Raw genomic sequence first — 22,169 nt, 5'->3', positions numbered from 1 at the left:
GGATAATACACTGTGGTGTTCTGATAATAAAATCATGACTGACCATGAGGTGTTCAGATACTATGGTGATGAAAGCCACATAAGTAGGTATATATATTCAAAGTTTCTATTTGACAGAGATTCTATCCTTCTGAAATATACATGTGTTGAGTACAGCTCTCCCAGCGTGTACAGTGAATCAGAATGAGTTGCATTTCTATCCATCAGACAGCAGTCTCTCAGCACCTTACAATTCACCAGCAAAGAAGTCTTTTTAAATATTTATGTTTTAGAGACCTGTGAAAAGTTAGTGGGAGGGGTAAAAGTGGACAGAAAACATGACATGGATTAATATACTAGGGGAATAATGAAGTTTATTGCCTTGTAAGATGGCAGTTACATTCTTTGTATGCTTGGGTTTTGAACAACTGCCTCAAAAAGAAAAAAAGTGACCCAAAAAGCTTTGTGTACCTCAGAAGCTTGTTTTTCACCAACAAACGTTCATAGAATCATAGAAGAGCAGGAAGAGACCTCAGGAGGTCATCTAGTCCAACCCCCTGCTCAAAGCAGGACCAACACCAATTAAATCATCCCAGCCAGGGCTTTGTCAAGCCGGGACTTAAAAACCTCTAAGGATGGAGATTCCACCACCTCCCTAGGTAATCCATTCCAGTGCTTCACCACCCTCCTAGTGAAATAGTGTTTCCTAATATCCAACCTAGACCTCCAACCTAGACGTTGATCCAATAAAATATATTATCTCACCAACCTTGTCTCTCTTGAAAAGACAAGATACTCTTCCAACTGTATATCCAGAATATCAAGTTGCCTGATAACTGTTTAGCTGCCAAAATGTGTTATGGTACAGCCTTTGTTAATTAATGTCCTTGGAAAGCCAAGGTCACTGAGGCTCAGTGGTACTGAGGGGGCTGAGTGTGAGGGACAAACTGGAGTGATAATATGGAAAAGCTGAAGGGAGTGAATGAAGAGATATTTGAATGAAACGTAAGGAATTTGCTGTTTTAAAGTTAGTTAATATTTGCTGTAGTTCAAAACGGTTGGAAAACTTTCTGCCAAAGACAATGAGCTGGTAGCCACCATGCTGAGGCTGAACATTTACATACATGGTGGAAATGAGAAATAGCTTAGAATTTGCCATTTGTCCTTCACGCGTATTTTCTAGGCCGACAAACCACTTAACTATATTTAATGCAAATCAAGATCAATTAACATTCATGTATACCAGTACAAGCTGCCTTTTCAACTTTTACACTTTGCAGGCTGTGAAATTTTAAAGGAATAAATTAGATAACTAGAAAAAATTTCAAGCAGGCTCTTAGGCCCCAATCTAGAATATCATTTAAACATGTGTAATGTTAAACATGTAAGTAATCTAATTAAAGCCAACAACTCCTCACCTGCTCATGTTTGAATGCTCTGCTGGACTGGGGCCTTACTGCCCAGCATGTTGGTGAGATCTGTGGGAATTGAGGGTGCTCAGTACCTCTTAGGATTGGACCCTTATTTATCAAATCCCCCTTTACAAAATGTCCCCCCATAAAAACCAACCAACCAAAACAAAAATCCCAGCATAATGAAAAAGTATTTTTTCTTCGGCCTTGTAAAGAATGTTTTCTTCTTCCATTGGAATTTGTCATGAAGACTTAGAAAAAATAAGATTTAACATCATTGTATTTATTAGGTTCTGAAACAATACACATTCACATCCTTTTGAATACAGTACATTTGGCACAGTAATAATGTTTACGATGAAATAACACTAATGAATGGCAAGAGATTCAAATTACATCCATAAGAAAAAGAAATCCTGTACAAATAAAGCCTCACCAAAAAACCCAACCAACCCCAACTCTAAAACTGAATACATTTTATATTTAACGAGAGCTATTCTGCCCATAATTTAAAAAGAGGTAATTTTTTAGCTTTTTGGAGAGAATTCATTATTTTTCACTCTATGGAAAAAAATGTTTCCACTTTTTATAAAATCTATATGGAAGAAAAACAAGAAACAGTGGAATCTTTTTTTTTTTTTGGCATTTTGCACTCATTTTACAAAAAAAGATCAGGAAAGATTTTACAGAAATGTAACAGCATGTCCATTTTTAAGAATTATCTTTAAAAAATGTTCAAGGTAACAGACAAACCTCCTAATGTAAACCCCATACAGAAGATCTATTTACTTGTATTGAAGAAACATCTGCCCATGCAAAAGTTTTACCTCCTTGACTCCTCACTTAGCATCCTTACAAAACAAATGCAGGTGCCAAGGCCTCTTGTAATAGAAATGTGTGTTAATGATTTTCACACTAAAAACAGGATTGATCTAAACAGTTTGCTCACAAAAGCTTTGTGGAATGTATTTACTCCCCAAAAGCAAACGCTAATAATTTTGTATAAAGGCCTCTAATTTTACAAACAGTAGTGCACTATGCAATAGTTTTTCTTCATTCTATTCACCTATGTAAAAGAACACTTAGCACTGTGATCAGTTCTTGCCCAGATGACAGAAGCTATAGGTGGTGAAAATTACACAGAGCCAGTAGTGACACATGAAAATGTATGGGCAATGTTACAACAGTTTCCTTGGAAAAAAAATGAGATGATGTAATCATTAAAATGTTTCTGTGCTTGTTGTACTCAACTCCAGAAGCTAGTCTTTTCCCAGTACATAAATTTACTGAAGATAAATTAAATTAATCTAAAGATTCGATCCATTATTACACCTGTAGGCCAGACAACACATGAATTGATATAGCATAATATTTAATATTTTGAAATCATCATAAGAATATATATAATAATTACACCTGAGTTTTTAAAAAAACAAAATGGAACTGAATGTTGTCATCAGTTACAAAGGCTATGAGCAGCCAGACGCATAATTGACACAAACTAACTCATTTGCTTGAGACCAAGATTTATCTCTTAAAGCCAATGACTCGCACTTTGTCCACTACAATTTGTAACATTCCTTTCTCTTTCCTAGCTCTATCATATCATAGAGTTGAAAAGAACTATAAAAGAGATTTAGTATAGCTTAATATATGTCTACATCTTTTATAACAAAAAAAACCTCATCTCTCTGACAGTAACTTGAACCAATACACATACAGAGTATTGCACATGGACATTATTATAATTATTCTTTCATAGACTAAAGTTTTTATAATATGCCTGAACATGCAGCAGTTGATACCTCTATATTCAATGAATTCCACAGGCCTTGCAGCAAACACTATATACAAAATCTCACCTGTACAAAAGGCAAAAAAGCTTCTTAAGTGCCACTTTGCCAGTAACAAGTATATATATTTTTTGTGCAGCTGGAAATCCATGTGCAACAATTAAAATGGATTCCATTAACTGCTCACTCAGTCCAGTAAAATATATAATAAAATTACCTCAGCGATACATGTACACAAAAAACACAGGGTACTTCTGGAAATATAAGTACATAACACTGTTAGCATATCTACAGGCGGTAACTTCACATTAGAAATATTGTCCACATGAGTTACCACTTCAATTAATACACAAGAAAATCAATTTACATCTTTCCATAATGTCAGTTTTTGAATGTTTGATCTTCAGTCTTTCAACACACTTTCACATAATCCATGTTAAGCTTTGTTTTGTGTTTTTCTAATAGCACAGATTTCATATTAGATTTTAAACATTAAAAACAGTAGTACTATGGTTTTGTAAAAGTGTGCAAAAGTAACACACTGCTGTGAAAAATAAATACACATAATTAAGCAGGATTGTTATCATTCAAATTGAATACAAAGGATTATTATTTTTTAGAAACATGTAATTTAAAACACCTCCGTGCCTGCCAATGTTTGCTTTGGGTACAAACTTTTACTAAGAAAGAAAAGTAATGTTTACCCAATTACCTGTCAAATTTGTAGTAAACCTATGTAGCTTCGTTAAAGTTATTATAGGCTTTTGGAGAACTGATCGATTCTTATACTTTAGCCCTTTAATACCTGTCTATAGAGTATCTGATTTCCTATATTTAGCAACTTTTTACATTATCTTCATGATTCCTTATATTCCGAACTACTCATCATGAAAAATTAGCTATGCCTGTTTTTGGTGGATATTTTTACATTATGCTTGCACCCCAGTACGTTAAAGCATATGTGATCAGTAATTGCAAATCTAAGAAAGTAGACTTTTTCAATTACCACAGAACTGTGTATAACTGTCTTCTCCACATCTGAGTACAAACTTCATTGTAATCACCAATGCAGAAGAAATGGCTCTCTTTCTTAATTAAAGATGTATGGCAATTATGTACTATTGTAGGATGAGAAATAAAATCTGCTAAATCTCTGTTTTAAAACAGTATGGCTCTTTTTGTTTCATGAAAAGATGCAAATTGTGTCCTTTCTGGGAGACCTTATGAGTAACAGAAAGGTTGCAAATTGCAAAAGCACGGCAGTGTGTTACATCTACAATTTCTGATAGAAAATTGTTTGCATTATTTGAGAGACAGAAATTAAGAGTGCCTTCAGATCAGAAGATTAAAGGAAAATAATAAATATATAGTTTAAATCGGGATACGGGCTCATGGTAAGAGAAGTAGTTCTTGATCTAGTGAGTCTCAGTAACTGGAGGATCTTCTTAGGACCACTTCTTGCAGCATCATTCATCTAGCAGCCCACTGCTGACTATGGCAGTAGCTCTTCTCCAAAATAAGAGAACCCTTTAAATTCTTCTTGATTGATTTGCTTTATAATTGTCTCATCCACTAGCGTTAATACTGGCTCTTCTCGTGTAAAGTCTTGATCAAAGTTATTTACATCCCTTTTGGTTTTCTGGGGAGGAAAATATAAACAGGTGAGTGAGTAATGAAATAATATACTAAAACCAATAAACATAAAAACTGCTTTTTGGCGGGGGGCTGAAATAAGCAGAATTTTCTGAAATGATAAAGAAAAGCTATTTCACACAAAGAATAACAAATATATGGGATAAGCTACCAAGGGAGGCCACAGAAGCAAATATTATAGTGACTTCAGAGCGCCCCACTGGTTTCTGGAGAGCGAAGGGGTAGTGATATGATGAGAAAGCAGGAAGCTGAGATTAAGAGTCATTATAAAAGAAATGGTATGGTAAGCAGTATGGCCGTTTCCTATTCTTACATTTTTCTATGGTTTTAATGGCATCACACTTGAGAGGGTTAAAGTGAATTGTCTTCCCCAGAAGACAAACTTCAGCCCTAACTGAGCTGGTTACATTTGTGTTTAAAATGTAAATGTAGAGCTCATGACAGGTCCTAAACTCAACATCTTGAAGGCTCAGCACAGGCAATTCAAGTTTCCCCATGCTGCCCTGCTAATATGATCTACAGCTGAAATTCTGGCCCCATTGAAATCAGGGGTAAAGCTCCCATTGAGTTCAGTAGGGACAGGATTTCACTAAGACCCCAGGGCCATTTAGTCCTTGGTCTTTTCTTGGCAATCGCTGTGATTTGGATATCTACCAAGTAGGCGCTGGACTAAGAACACCAACTCATTTCACATAGGTCATTGAACAACCACATGACAGTGATTATGGTCAGTCACTACCCACACAGAAGTGACTTGAAGATGTGATTGACAGGTAAAAAGCTCCATCTCTCATTACCAGTCTCCTGAGCTCGGCAGTGTTCTTGCATTCCACATTAATGCAGTCATATTTCAGGTATGCACAGTGTCGTTGAAAGGAATAGGCATTTTTATTTGTTTAGACTTTTTACAGCTGTCTATTCTTTTGCTATGTTTCATGAAACATTTCAGAATAGTTACAGCTGAACCAAACAATATTCAATGAGGCAAAACTGCCATTTTAAAACTGGTTTAGTATCAATCCTAAAATCAGACAGATATTTTTGAGATTAAGATACCAGAAATACAGTAGCAACCTGACTTACAATGTACTGTGTCATATCATATTCTAAATATATTTACATACAAAAGTGGTATATGCATCTCCTTTCAATACATATCTATAACTCTTGCTAATGCAAGAATAATCAAAGTATTATTTAGCTGATCAACTCTACTGATGCATTAGAAAAATATTTTTCTTTATTTCACATATCTGACTTTTCTCATATCTGTAAAATTGTCATAGTAACTAGTATAATCTATTTTGGCTGCATAGATTTTATATAATTTATCTGTTATAGCAAACTCCCCTACTTAAATGAAGAGTATCTTTATGATTTGTGCACTACAGGATTTTCTAAGTGATGGGCAGTGAATAACATGCATAAATCCACCTACTTGCTAATGGGATTTCTGAAGATACTATAACACCCTATGTACTGCCTTTAAAATGCTAAAGTGAAAAAAATTGATACATATTTTTTTAAACTGGTACATAAGGATTTCATTCTATACAGTTTAAAAACAATGGGCTTTAAAGTCCTTAGTGAATTCTTACTCAGATGGGAAAATATTAGGGAAACCATCATTTGAATTTTTAAATGAATTTGCTTTTGACTGTGTTCACATCCCTCTTCTGTGTGCTCTCTGCAAATATTCTAGCAAATGAGTTCATTGTCAGACACGTTCACCAAAGCAGAAAATCGCAAGTGAGTATTTTCAGAAAGTGACTTTCAAATTTGTAGTAAGGATTATATGCACCAGAACCCTTGTCCAATGTTCACACTTTGAGCATTGAATCCTCACAGCCAATAACCTGTGGATAAGTTGTAGAACAAGACTTTTTTCAAGAACTAATTTTCATTGAATATATTCATGAGGAGTGTGGTTTGTTCGCTGGGAATTTGCAAACAAAAAGAGAGGCTAAAGTCGTCAAACAGGCATTCATAATAAATCATTTGCCCAGCAAACTGAGGGCCAACTTTTTAAAGGTATTTAGGGGCCTAAAGATACAGATAGATGTGAAATGGTATTTTCAAAATGCTGCTAACTCCCACTGACTTTTTAAAAAACTTGTTTTCACTGGGAGTTAGGCACCTGGGCGCTTTTAAAAATGCCATGCGGTGCTTATTTGCATCTTCAGGAGCCTTTTAAAATCTGGCACTGAGTTTCTAGTGTGGGCAAAATTTCCATTGAATTTAATAGGACTTTTGTCTAGGTAAAGACTGAAGAAGAGCCTCAGAATTTTTCACTGTTTTAGATATGGAAGCAATTATCTACTTTTCAACATAGATATAAATATAGATATAATAGGACTAGCATAGAGCAACCTGCATTACATACCCTAGCAGCCCTCTAACAATGCAATTACTCAAACCAGACAAAAATGAGTGGAGCACAAACAAAACTGAATAGATTAAGTAATCCAAGGAAAAAATCATAACCATTGCTTCTTTTAAACAGAAATCCTCATTTGAGATTTGGCTTCTTAGGCCATTTCTTCTTGAAGCCCCTTCTATTTTGCAGGGCCCCATCCACTGTGAACAAACAAGTCTGAGTGCATTTCTGCTTCTTCCTGGCTTTCCTGTTTTAACATTCTTGCATGCTGGGTACTGCATAGGCCCATCGCATGCACAATTTTAAAGCTGCAGAACCAGAGCACAGAAGGGAGGCAGCAAGGGCTGCTGCTGTCACCCGAAAGGATCCTGAAAGGTAGAAGGGAGCTTGGCAAGAGAGAAAGATTCTAAGACTTCATGTACACTATGAGCTAGGGGCTTGATTCCCAGCTTGCATACACATCCTTGCACTAGATAAACAGTAGCGTAGCTGCAGTAGCGTAAGCAGTGGCAGCAGTGGCATGGTTTACCCACCATGGTACGTAATTGGCACAGCTAAGCCAAGCGGCTGCCGCTGCTAATGCCCATGCTACTGCAGGTACACTGCTATTTATACTCGTACTAGCTTGATAAGAGCTCACACAAATTTGTGTATGCAAGCTGGGAATCCCATCCTTACCTGCAGCGTAGATGTAACCGAAAAGTATATGAAGGGAATGGGATTCCAGTAGAGCCAACCCTAAGCATTCAAACTTCATGAGTAGGGCTACAAAAAAATCTTGAGATGGGATTAAAAATCATATAATCACATGACTCCAGGAGCTAAGGCTTTAAGAAAAACACCAAATATCACAGGATTCTGATAATATCATGAGTTGGCAACAGCGGGATTTTCTCAGGGGAACTACCAAGGCAGCAAAGCCAGTAGGGTACTGAAAGTCACAGAGGAATTGGCAGGTGGCATGGAATGTGAGTCAGGCTTCTGTGGGGAAGCCCAAGAGGAACACAGCAGTCCATGCAAACTGACTTCCCATACAGCATATGTCACAAGGAAAGTCCACTTGGTTTCAGAAATTGCATTTTTTCTGGGTTGTCTGGACAATGTGTGTGTCCAACCCAAGTGAACTGTACCAATGAATCAGAGACAGAGCAACTACACAACAGTTTCTGACAGGAAGTGAAGGATACCATGCCCTGATGAAACTGCAGATGCGCAGAAAGTAGCCAACCATTTTGAATTGACTGAGTGCCCAGCATTAACACCTTTATTCTTATGAAAAGTGCCTTGTGACCTTTAATGACCACAGGTGGCCAGGTCCTTGGCCATCTCCAGAAGCACAGTGCCTCTTCTACCTTGAAAAAGGTATTGATTCCAAAGGAAGAGTGCCACCTGCTTAATCACCATCATCCCTTTTTGTAACACATATGCTCTTAAGAGCTCACAGCCAACCACTGACCACATTAGTGACCCTGTTTACCCTTTGATAAGCTCAAAGTGGTGTGACTTCCTGAGCAGGTATATAACATTACAAATTAATAAACTAATGAACAAAACTGACTGTAAGATAAGATGACATTTGCAAGAAGGCCATTTTTAATTTCACTTAAAGTTACTAGTGCTGTTCAAAAGGCCACAGACACAACAGAATTGTTAAAAGACTGTCTCATTCAAGGAACACTGTTGTTAGTCAGATGTCACCAATGGTGTGTGTTGGTTTACACAAGGGAATCCCACTTCATGTTTAAAAATGCAAATTTTTGTCTTGAATCTCTATAGGCAGGTCATATAGTGGAGGGGGGTCACAAAGGGTTGCAGACCTTGGAAAAATATTTTTTTAATTGAGCTGGGTTGCTGAAGGACACACTTTAAGCATTGTCTGACCAAGTACATGAACATTTATTTTGGCTGGGATTCTGAAAGATCTCCCTAACACACTTTTCCCCCCGACCATTTTAAGCACTGTCTATATGCAGTTAGTAAGTAAGTAATAGGAACTTCAGTACACGTTAATGAGCATGCACTGAACATGGATTATTTGCACCATGACTATTGCATTGGTTTTATTTTCACTTTCTGTACTGTACTGCCATTTAGGTGAACAGTGAATTTTCTACTTCCAGTCACAGAAACAAGTGTAGAAAAACAAAAGAAATGCAAACATGTAACAAACTTTCAAGTGACAGGGACAAAGATTACCTGTCAGCACATACAACGTTGATGATCATAAACTGAGAGTCAATAAAATATGAAACTCTCTCTATAAACTACAATAAAAACCCCATCTTATTTGAAGTTCTGGGGCATGAGAATATAGTAAGACTGTTAAAATTCTTTGCATTCAATCTTCTCCCCAAATCCATTTGAGGCAAATCTGAACTGTGAATGCCCCATGTTTCCCTTTGAAATGAAAAGATACAGAAAAAGCTAGGATTTGAACAAATGTACTATAAAAACAGGCTGCATAAGTAAACACATATCGGCCCATACATGACAAGAAAAAAATCAGCCTGATCCTATGATGTCAATGGCAAGATTGTCAAGATTTGCAATGTCAGCAAATTCTGGCCCAATGTGTGTAGTAAGTGGAAATAAGTGCCAGAAACACTCACTAAAATGAACAAATGCAGATTCTGCTTACGAGGAAGAGAGACACTACCCCACAATCCCATAGGGTAGGGAGAGTCTGGTGTACAGAAATATGCAGTAAGCTTTTTCATGCCCCTAGTAGACTGACATGTTACCATCATTGCCCATCACATGTAGACAGCTGCTATAAGTGTAGACATTCAGTGAAACCTTTATTATAATTTAAGCCACCCCAGTGCAGATTTCTGTCAACAGCAATATTTGACTCCTCCCAAGGTTTCTCAGACCCAAGTGCATTCCTAAAGTTTGCAGCTCTTCTGAGGATCTATAGCATGAAACCTTTTTAGTGCTGTATGTGGGTATGGCAGCAGCATGCCAAGAAGAATATTGATGTATGCACTGAATTTAGAGCTACTTCCTACACTCCCAGCGTGCAACCACAGGAGCACATGGCGTCAGTGCAACAGGAATAGGTGGGGCAGGAACGTCTGCACCATTCAGTGTATATCATATCCTTGTGCAATTTAAAAGGATCCTATCCAGGTTCTTGGTATTAACAGAGATAAAATAACATGGAATGATTGGGTTAGATTTTTTGATGCAAAGGTTGGGTGTGGTTATACTGACTTTGATGGGAATTGAGGGGTCTCAGCATTTCATATGACTGAGCTCTTGATAAGTTAAAAATGGACCAAATCCTGTAGCTTATTACTGGTACTTATTTTTCAGATAAGAATCTCATTAACGTCGCACAAAAGACACAATCCTTTAGTGTACCAGACAGAGCCAATTTCCTTTCTATTCTCAGCCTCTTTCAATTAAGTACCAGAGAATACTGAACCATCAAGGAACATCTTCCTTAATGTCAGTGCCCCATGTCTTGAAGTCCTAATGGAAAGTACCTGGATGATTTCAGTGAGAATTTTGCCTGAGTGAGAATTATTGTAGACTCCAGGGTTTGAACCAGTAACTCTAAGAGAAGAGTAGCCAAGACCTATTAAGCCAGTGTTCTCAGTATTTTCTGAATAGCTTCTTACCAATATTTTCAGATGATATTGTTCAAGAGTAATGGAAGCTACAGAAGTCAAACAGATCGGTGCAAAGCATAATGTACTGTGGCTAACCTCACGTACCAATGCCCTCTCATTCGCCTTTCTTTTGTGTGACAGGAAAAACAGCAGCGCTGTCAGAGGACTGTTTTACACCAATCCAAATCTCCTTTCACCAATGCAAAGTAGTTTCTAAAAGGTTAGTAATAGCTGTAAAGAAGCAGTTATTTTCACACTTCACTCATTCTACATACACAGAAGATTCGGTATGAGTATTATGAAAAATAGGCTGAAAAACACAACCTCAGCTTTCTGTTGAGTACTCTGATGCTTTTAAAAAGTATTTGCATGTATAAAAAAATCCAATTTGTTATTATAAACCAAAATATTTGTTAAAATCTTCTTTTTGGGAACTACAAAATATGAAATATATTGTCTTTGGCTAAACAAAATAGTTTTATGAATTAAGAATTTTCTGTCTGTCAATTGATCTTTTCATGTGGGAGGGCTGCAAGAATCAGGCACATACTTCTTAAACAATCATTATCACAATGACTTCAACTAAAGGTTATCACCAGGGAAGGTTTTGAACCAATGTACCCAGTTTTTATGACTATGCTAACATCCTTTGCTTTTAATCTGAGAACCTTGTGTTCTGATCCTAAATTATTTTTGAAAAAAATGACCATTTCAGATTTCACTGGGAACAAATGGAGAGTGAAAAGGAAACTGCTTTCATTAAAAGTTTTCATAGCATGAATCTCAAGTACTTAAGACATGCTGCATTATGCAAGTCAAATATTAATTACCAATGCACAGACACCTCTCTTTAGCATCATGCAACTTTACAGAATTTTGCATTTTAAGAAGTATAACAAGGCCCTCTAACAAACTGTAACCACTTCGGGAGTGGGAACATTATGCAACAGAAAGTGGAGGGAAATACCCTATCCAACTAAAGGGACACAAGAATGTATTACTCATAAGAATGTAGTAAAACTACTCAAACTGGAATATGGCCACAGCACCAAACTTAACAGCTCTAACTCTTGCACATGCACACAAAAATGCCATTGGACCATTCATGATCACTGTATGGTTAGTTATTCACAGAGCTGGCTCCAGGGTTTTTGCTGCCCCAAATAGCGGGGAAAAAAAAAAAGCCGCGATCGCGATCGGCTCCACCGCACCGCTTTCTTCTTCGGCGGCAATTCAGCGGCAGGTCATTCCCTCTGAGAGGGACCGAAGGACCCGCCGCCGAATTGCTGCCGAAGAGCCCGACGTGCCGCCCCTTCCCCTTGGCCGCCCCAAGCACCTGCTTGCTGGGCTGCTGCCTGGAGCCGGCCCTAGTTATTCATCTCACTCATTAGGTGCCACCCTCCAGAATCACTATTCCCTATCACCATGTTGTGGCATTGGTTTAGTACTAACTAAGGCTATGCCAGCACTGGAAAAAAGGTTTTGTTTTTTTCAGTGAGATAACACACACATGAGAGTTATGTTGTAAAATCGTAATGGAGACAAGGCACCTGTAGTTTTTACGATGAGGTAGCGAGGTGAGATCAACAGTATACCTACCATCTGTGGTTGATTTAGTTTAGTTTATCTCACAGTAAACCTATACTGCCTTGTCTCCACTAAGATTTTACAGAAGGAAAGTTAATGCACATTAGTTATCCCACAGTAAAGAAACACACCTTTTTTTTGGCAGGGAAGACAAATGGCATGTCTACACTTAAAATATAGACATGTTGGCATCCTTTCATCGAGAGATGGTGGGAATTCCAGCCTATGACGTAGATGGTTTGCAATGCCTCGTGTGACTGAATAGTTCAATCCAAGATTTGCGTGCTCTTTGGCAGTTATTGCAAATGTATGTATCTTGGTTGGGAGCTGCTTGCTTCCTATGGGCTCTTTTCTCTTCAAGCTGCAGGAGCCAGCTCCTGTCATGGACTTTGATACCCTGATGGAGACGATGGTGTCACTTGTTGCGATCACTTGCCAAGACTTCCCATTGGTCAGGGCAAATTCCTTCATATCTCGCTTGCACGCGTCTTTATAGCAAAGCTTGGGACGTCCTGTTGTTCTTGTTCCTTCTGATAGCTCCCTGTATAGCATGTCCTTGGGTATGTGTCAGTCTTCCAACCTACTCAGATGGTCCAACCAGCGCAGTTGTCTTTGCTTGAGCAGGGCTGTCACACTTGGTAAATTTGCCCTTTGAAGAACCTCTGTGTTGATGACTTTCTCTTGCCATTTGATGTTGAGTATGCGATGTAAACAGCATAGGTGGAAACTGTTTAACCTTTTCTCCTGATGAGCATGGCACATTAAAAAAAAAAAGGCAAAAGTAGTTGCCTTGCACAGATATTAGTTATGTAAAGTTGACATAATTAATTTTTAAGAACACCCTAACATTTAGATTTATATTCTAGACTCACTTGGCAAATTATAGATTTTATAATAAAATGTGAATTACCCAAGCTACCAAAAAGCATCTGACACCAGAATAACTTCATTTATTTTGTAAGCAGAGAGCTTTGACATAAGAAAAATGCTGTGAACTTCAATATGCTATCTCATCCTCCCAGGCTGTGTCTATGTTATACTAGTCCCCTCGCCCCTTCACATCTCCCACCACAGTGTAAACAGGGCACTGGCATCTTTATCTAACCCTGCTCAGAGCAGATCTTGCCAGCAGAGTGGTAAGATCTCTGGCTGCCATCCAAACCCTGTCTACACTGGAGCTCCCATGTCCTGTAGCTGCTCCTACTAATGCAGCTGCATCTGTAGTATTGCAATTAAGCGTATTTAAGGCCTACACTACACCTCATTCCAAAATAATCTTCAGTTAGCCTTCCCATATATTCCTGTGATTTCTAAACACAACACAAGTCTTAAGCACAACCATCTGAAAAACAACAACTGGATGCTGGGCCACTATTAATGCAAGCTATTGTGTTTTTCACTTAAAGGGAAAAATTGAACATTAAAGAGTTATTCTGCCTTCTATGGCTTAAACTACAACAAAGGCAAAAATAGTATCAAACATAACCCTGAAGCAAATGCCGCTAGTAAACACTTCATCTCTCTTATCTGAAGCATTTCCATGACTACAACGCTGAAAGTGGACACTTCCTGTCTTCTGCTCTGCCTGCAGTAGGGTCTTCACAACATGTACGTACACTTCTGAACACATAAGGTGTAACCGCATATTAACAAACTCTTGTTTCTGTGCCCCTCTTCCAGCAACAGATGGTCCTAATGCAATGAAACTGCTGCTGTGTCATTGTGCAGGGAACATATGTAGAGGAGGCAGCACTGCTCTACACTAGGAAAATGACGACTATACATACCAATCGACCATTCTTTTGGGCTGCAATAGTGGTCATAGATCAGCAATGCAACCTAGTGGCAGGTAGGGTTGCCAATAGGGCTGTCAAGCAATTAAAAAAATGAATTGCACAATTAAAAAACTAATTGTGATCAATCACGTGATCAATTGTGCTGTTAAACAATAATAGAATACCATTTATTTAAATATTTTTGATGTTTTCTACATTTTCAAATATATTGATTTCAATTAAAACACAGAATACAAAGTGCACAGTGCTCACTTTATATTTATTTTGATTACAAATATTTGCATTGTAAAAAACAAAAGAAATAGTATTTTTCAATCCACCTAATACAAGTACTGTAGTGCAATCTCTGTCAAACTTACAAATGTAGAATTATGTACAAAAAAACTGCACTCAAAAATAAAACGATGTAAAGCTTTAGAGCCTACAAGTCCACCCAGTCCTATTTCTTGTTCAGTCAATCACTCAGACAAACAAATTTGTTTACATTTATGGGAGATAATGCTGCCCTCTTCTTGTTTATAATGTCACCTGAAACTGAAAACAGGCATTCGCATGGCACTGTTGTAGCCGGTTGTGACGGTGTACCCCATAAGGCTTCATGGGAATATGCTTATGAATGTATATATGATATAACTGGAATATGTTTTATGCTACATATGCTGTGTAACATATCTATATAAAGGTTATGATCTACTGAATACACTCCTCCTATTTGTATGCATGTATCATTTTTGTATTTGAAGTTAGGAATATTGGCTGTATACTTGCTTGATTTCTAAGTAGCCTTAGTAAAGCATTTGGTCAGCTTCTTGAGAAAGGAATGTGCAAATTAAGTGCCCAATCAAGAACCTCTTAAGCCAAAAATGAACTCGAAGATGCCAGTCCACATCGGAGCTTTCCCAGGAATGTGGCTTGGCTGGTAAGAAACTCAGTCATGCATGGACATGTGACTTGCCCATGTGACTCCAAAATAGGGTGACAAGACAGCACGTGTGAAAAATCAGGACAGGGGGTGGGAGGGTAAATAGGAGCCTATATAAGAAAAAGACCCCAAAATTGGGACTGTCCCTATAAAATCAGGACAGCTGGTCACCCTACTCCAAAACTCCATCTTGGAGCTGGACTTTGCATAGGAGAGAGGAGGGGGTCTCCACCCACAAGGGAAACTCTACTTAAACCCCTGGGAGACCCTTCCATCTTGTCTTCAACTGGCTCAAGAGATAGCCTCTCCACCCCCAAGGATACCTGAAAGAAACTGGAACAAAGGACAGTAACTACAGGGGGTGTGAGTGATTGCTGGACCCAGACTAGAAGGAGTCTAGTCTGTAAAAGGAAGCTTACTGGAATTCCTCTAAGAGTGAGGTTTTTATCTGTACTCAGTTTTCTTACTGAATTAGACTCAGACTTGCGTGTTTTATTTTATTTTACTTGGTAATTCACTTTGTTCTGTCTGCTATTACTTGGAATCACTTAAATCCTACTTTCTGTATTTAATAAAATCACTTTTTACTTATTAATTAACCCTAAGTATGTATTAATACCTGGGGGGGGGGAGGGCAAACAGTTGTGCATATCTCTCTATCAGTGTTATAGAGGGCAAACAATTTATGAGTTTACCCTGTATAAAGCTTATACAGGGTAAAATGGATTTATTTGGGGTTTTGACCCCATTGGGAGTTGGGCATCTGAGTGTTAAGACAGGAAGACTTCTTAAATCGCTTTCAGTTAAGTTTGCAGCTTTGGGGCACGTGGTTCAGACCCTGGGTCGGTGTTGGAGCAGACTGGCGTGTCTGGCTCAACAAGACAGGGTCCTAGAGCCCCAAGCTGGCAGGGAAAGCAGGGGCAGAAGTAGTCTTGGCACATCAGTTGGCAGCCCCAAGGGGGTTTCTGTGATCCAACCCATCACACTGGCATCGCAAGATATTTACGTGCCAAATGCTCTAAAGATTCATATGTCCTTTCATGCTTCAACCACCATTCCAGGGGATATGCATCCAGGCTGATGACAGGTTCTGCTCAAGAAAGATCCAAAGCAGTGTGGACCAACACATGTTCATTTTAATCATCTGAGTCAGATGCCACCAGCAGAAGGTTGATTTTTTTTTTTTTGGTGGTTTGAGTTCTATAGTTTCCACATCGGAGAGTTGCTCTTTTAAGACTTCTGAAAGCACCTCATCCCTCTCAGATTTTGGAAGGCACTTCAGATTCTTAAACCTTGGGTTGAGTGCTGTAGCTATCTTTAGAAATCTCCCGTTGGTACCTTCTTTGCGTTTTGTCAAATCTGCGGTGAAATTGTTCTTGAAATGAACAACATGTGCTGGGTCATCATCTGAGACTGCTATAACATGAAATATATGGCAGAATATGGGTAACACAGAATAGGAGACATACAATTCTCCCCCAAGGAGTTCATTCACAAATTGTATTAATGCATGGTTTTTTTTAACAACCATCATCAGTGTGGAAGCTTGTCCTCTGGAATGGTGGTTGAAGCATGAAGGGGCATATAAATGTTTAGCATATCTGGCAAGTAAATACCTTGCAATGCCAGCTACAAAAGTGCCATGCGAATGCCTTTCCTCACTTTCAAGTGACATTGTAAAAAAGAAGAGGGCAGCATTATCTCCCATAAATGTAAACAAACTTGCTTGTCTTAGTGATTGGCTGAACAAGAAGTAGGACTGAGTGGACTTGTAGGCTCTAAAGTTTTACATTGTTTTGTTTTTGAGTGCAGCTATGTAACAAAAAAAATCTACATTTGTAAGTTGCACTTTCATGATAAAGAGATTGTATGACAGTACTTGTATGAGCTGAATTGAAAAATACTATTTCTTTTATCACTTTTACAGTGCAAATATTTGAAATAAAAATAATAATAATATAAAGTGAGCACTGTACACTTTGTATTCTGTGTTGTAATAGAAATTAATATATTTGAAAATGTAGAAAAACATCCAAAAATATTTAATACATTTCAATTGGTATTCTATTGTTTAGCAGTGCTATTAAAACTGTGATTAATCACGATTAATTTTTAAAATTGTGAATATTTTTTTGAGATAATAGCGAGTTAATTGAGATTAATTGACAGCCTTAGTTGCCAAATTTCTAATCACACAAACCCGAACAACCTTGCCCCGCCCCCTGCCCCGAAGCCCCACCCCTGCTCACTCCATCCCCCTCCCTCCGTCGCTGGCTCTCCTCCACCCTCACTCACTTTCACCAGGTTGGGGCGCAGGAGGGGGTGAGGGCTCTGGCCGGGGATGAGGGGCTTGGGGTGCAGGAGGGAGCTTCGGGCTGGGGCCGAGGGGTTCAGAGTGCAGGAGGGGACTCAGGGCTGGGGCAGAGGGTTGGGGTGTGGGAAGGGGTTCGGGATGCAGGCTCTGGGAGGGAGTTTGGGTATGGAAGGTGGCTCAGGGCTGGGGCAGGTGTTTGGGGTGTGGGAGGGGATGCGCATCATTAATTCCAGGCAGCAGCACTGGCAACTTGCAGGTCACACTTTATATTAACCATACATTTTTAATTATAGATGTTTTAATATATGGTTAATAAATTATTACAGGTTCTTATAGATCAAAAGGTTGATTATTGCCTCTATAGTACTTCAACAGATGTGCTTACAGCCACCTCTGTAACATTTCTCATTTCGGTAACATGCTAACAACTTCTATTCATCATTTATTAAAAATATATAATTTCTAAGGGTTAGTAAAAGTCACAGTATATTAAGGAGATATAAAGTGTGAGTTCTTCTTAAAAAAATACAGATTTGGTAGACCACTCAGCTTTTACCAGCAAGCATGTTGACCCCAAAAGTTAATGGATATTTTAAAAACTTCAGTGCACAATCATGCATCACTGCACATTGCTTCCAGTCCTTGCTACATCCCTTGCAGCTTCAGCATGCTATGAGTATGTCTGCACTGCAATTGAAAGCCCACAGCTGGCTCATGGCAGCTGACTTGAGCTCCCGGGGCTCAGGCTAAGGGGCTGTTTAATTGTGATGTAGCTGTTTGGTCTTGGGCTGGAGTGCAGTCTCTAGGACACTGCAAGGACAACATTTAATAAGTAATGACTCTCTCCTCCTGTCCTTTTCAAATATCTACTAAACTAATGGACTGATTATAAGAACTGGTGGGACACAGCACCTCTAACATTCAGCCCCCACATACTTTAATAAACAGAATCATATTCTCTCTCTACCAGTTCCTCCTCAAGTGAGAGCCCTGCATATCAGCCTACAATGGCTCTGGTTAAAATGTCTGGGAAATAGTGGAAGCTGTAGTTTTTCCTCACAGATTTTAAATTTCTGACTCTTGGAATGGGCTTTTGATAATGTAATGGGTGCAGCCACATGAATTATGGCAAAAGTAAATGCTTTGCCTACACTCTCTATCTGCTAGTTCCCAGCTGGGGACTGCAGCAGAGTCAGTGAAGGAAAGACTCTGTGTCATGTATTCTAACTCCCTGCTCCCCTTGCAATGATTTCCTCTTCATTATCTGGCTTGGGGATAAAGGGCCAGATCCTGCTTGTCTTGGAATCAATTGTAGTTTTACTATTAACTTCAACAGGACCAGGAGCAGGCCCAAATGAGATAATTTATCATCTGTGTTAACATATAAATATGTTATAATATAACATAATATAAATATGTTTGTGTGAGTGCTTCAAGAATGCACTGGAAATGGCCACAGTAATAAGAATCTGTGGTTCATATCATTTTCTGAAAATAGCACTGGGGTTTAAGAGGCCAAAAAGTGAACTAGAATCAATGTTATTCTGAGGCAGCCCCAAAGCAAAGCTAGAACCTTCCTGCTGCTTATCATTCTATCCTAATTGGCACAGTTGGAAATGTGACGTGAAGAGAAAGTTAAATGTAGAAATGAACTGAATTTAATTATTCAGAATGAGAATATTTTCATATTACAAGACTATGAATATGCAAAAGGAAAGAAACAAACACTAGTGGGCTCTTTGAACAGAGTCAAAAGAAGCATTATAATAATTGTTTAACTTATAAATATTTGGGAAATTGCAGTGTTGGGAAGTAGCTTTAATACTTCTGTTATTCTACAGTGTTGTGGTATCAAAGCCAAAGACAGCTGTCCTAGGCACTGACACTCAGTGGAATAAGAGACAAAAACAAATAAAGCCCCAAACCAGAAGACTAACAAACGGGCAACTGCTGGGGAAATGGACCCTTGTTCACCTAACCAAGGAACAGTGGAGTCCTTTAAAACATCATTTTGCTTATATTTTCTAATCTACTGTTTACATCATACTTCATGGCATCAAATTATTTGGATAAAACCTGCTAAAAAGATTTATCCCTCAATTCTGAAAGAATATAGTGGTTAAAAACAAGGTTCCAGATTATTTAGTCTTGGAGACCTAAGCCCTTTTGTCTACCAAGGGAACAGAAGAAGCCACACAAGTTTCTCCACACTGCCCTTCCAATATGCCTCAACCCTATTCTGAAGTGACCACAATGAGAAGTTTGATCTTCAAGTCATTCAGTACCCAGACCAACTCTGTTGATGCTGCCAATTATGACAGTACTTTTGTGGTGGCAGCAGCTGTCACCTGGGAACCAAACTGAGATTACCAAGTAATTTTACCACCTATCTATCAGCAGGTAATGATTTTCAATCACTGTAAACCTGCATGGGATTTGAACCAGTGATTAAAAAGGAGGGAAAGTGCTGTATCGTGGAGCCACTCCACTGCCCTTAAACATTTAACTCTCACCTATATTCATTGGTAGGGTCCCGTACATCTTGGGTTACACCAGAAATGAGAAATGGGTAGATGCTAACAAATATTAGCCACCCAGAGATAAAACCCAAAGTTGTTTTTTCCTCCATTTCCCCCTCAGGCTCTCTAACAGAGATAAATTTATCACAGTTTAAAAAAAAAAGATAGGTATTAAATCTTTAATGTCCCAAACTCTTTATTTGTACATCAGCATTGTCCATAATGTCAGCATAACTCTGAGAAAAGAGCTCCTTAGTTAAAGAATCTTGAAAGGACAGCAGGGAGGTGGGGAGTACATAATGCAACAGTGCTTTAACAATGGTACATGAGTGTCTGAGGTTTCAAGCCCACTACCCAGTATTTGATCTTAGCAATAACATTTCATGCAAAAGCATGCAGTATAGCCCCTTCCACTCCCCTCTGCTAAATGCTGATTGCCATGCATCAGGATGACTGAATGGAAATATATTATGAGACTGAAGGATACCTCAAGGTTATTAGGCCTAAAAATGGACCTACCTTGACATTTTCCCCATACTGAAGGCCTTACCTTAAAGAGGGACATTCACACTGAAGCAAACTTGAAAAGAGAGAACATTTATACAAAAAGAAATTTACTTGGCCAGTAATTTCCTGTGTTCCCTTTGCTATTATTTAAGGATATTGCATTTTAAGAAGGGTTTTCTTCCCCAAAGCCCAACAGTGAAGTCATAATTCTGCATTTATGACATCACAGTCCACTGCCATGGAAATTACAGTGGTGCCAGGAATGTAGAATTGTAACTTGACAGCAGAAGGACAAGAAGCCCTCATTAAAAAGCACAAATATCTTTGCTCATTAGCAATCAATGTAAGGAAATAAATCTAAAACATGGGAAGATTAAAATGATTTATATTTCAGTCCAATATATTTGCAAGTTTTTTCCAGAAAGAAAGTCCCTCTTTAAGGATTCCAGCCACATTTCATTGTAACCTGACATTTGCAGCAGCAATTTAAAAATAAACATACACCTGGCTTACTGAACAAATTTTCAGCGGCTCTCCATTGAGGCACCTACAAAATAAGCATGTTTTGTATGTGCAACTTTGCATGTTTGTATGTGCAAATAAGGTAACTGCATACGCAAAGGGCCTACTTGCATTCACCATTTATTACCCAATTTTCACACATTTGTGGGCATGCAGAGAAGTGTTTGGACATTCACAGGTGCATTAATGAAGCTCTGCTGAAGATTTTAGTAACTTTTCACTTGTGAAAAAAAAAATCACTCACGCACAGTTTCTCCAGTCATAGCAAGTGCATTGGCTAGTTCTAAAATTTGGTATTTGTGGGGTAATTTTATTTTGAATCTTTGCTGCAGCACAAAATTAAAACAAAATACATTGCTGGCATCCTTAAGACAAGACTTATAAGGAGGAATAGATTTAGGAAGAAAGATTTAAAAGAATGTAATATATATACTGTGACTTCGAGAATGATAACTAAGGGGGACGGGGCTATGATAACTGCTTATGATTATTTCAAGGTTGCAGATACTAAGAAGTGATAGCAACTCTTTAGGGTGGTTGTACAAATGAGCACGGGAAAGTTTCAGCTAGCCAGAGAAATCTCTTAACACTGAGGTCTGTTATACTGTAGAACAGTCTCCCAAGGGAAGTGATACAAGTGTTGTCATTAAGAAAATATAAAACTGGATTCAAATTGAACATACATAATTTAGTAACAATATTTCTCAACTATATGGCCCCTTCATTGGAGGATACCAAAGTGCCTTATACAGGTGGGTAAGTATTACTAGCCCCATTTTACAGATATGAAAACTGAGGTATGGAAACTCTAGGTGATTTGTCCAGTCACACCTAGATCTCCTCTCAGACCTCTCGTTCCAAACTCTAGACATAGTGCTGCCTCCCAGAGCCTTTAGAATTACAGACTGAACAGACAGGCATTGGGAAAAATATTCTCAACAACACAACAATGGTGGTACTGGGTAAGCCTGCAAAATGCAGGGGATTCAGATCAGATAAACCAGACTCACATTTGGCAGCACTTGCTTTTATTCCATATTGCCATTTACAATCCTACCACAGCAAAGCAAGAGAATACAACTGGTCTTTCCCATCTCTAATTTTTATGATTCTAAGACGGCAGATCACTTTTGAAGCTTAACAGAGTTGATGACAGCAACCCTTTAAATTGGTA

At 38.5% G+C, this 22,169-nt stretch overlaps 1 protein-coding gene across 6 annotated transcripts in view; it reads right to left on the bottom strand.

Annotated features, from left to right (window-relative positions):
• Nucleotides 1-1,653: 1,653 nt before the first annotated feature.
• The window catches only part of PRKCE (protein kinase C epsilon), a 498,954-nt gene continuing 478,438 nt past the window's right edge, over nt 1,654-22,169 (bottom strand). For all 6 annotated transcript variants that reach the window (XM_005296118.5, XM_042855165.2, XM_005296119.5 and 3 more), the window contains one exon: nt 1,654-4,823. In XM_005296118.5, coding sequence (XP_005296175.1) covers nt 4,677-4,823 — 147 coding nt within the window. In that variant the 3' untranslated portion in view covers nt 1,654-4,676. The remainder of the gene's footprint in view (nt 4,824-22,169) is intronic.

This window comes from Chrysemys picta, chromosome 3 (assembly GCF_011386835.1).
Source record: "Chrysemys picta bellii isolate R12L10 chromosome 3, ASM1138683v2, whole genome shotgun sequence".
Taxonomy (NCBI): domain Eukaryota; kingdom Metazoa; phylum Chordata; order Testudines; family Emydidae; genus Chrysemys; species Chrysemys picta.
The sequence above is the reverse complement of the archived record's forward strand: the minus strand, read 5'-3'. Positions and strand labels throughout refer to the sequence as shown.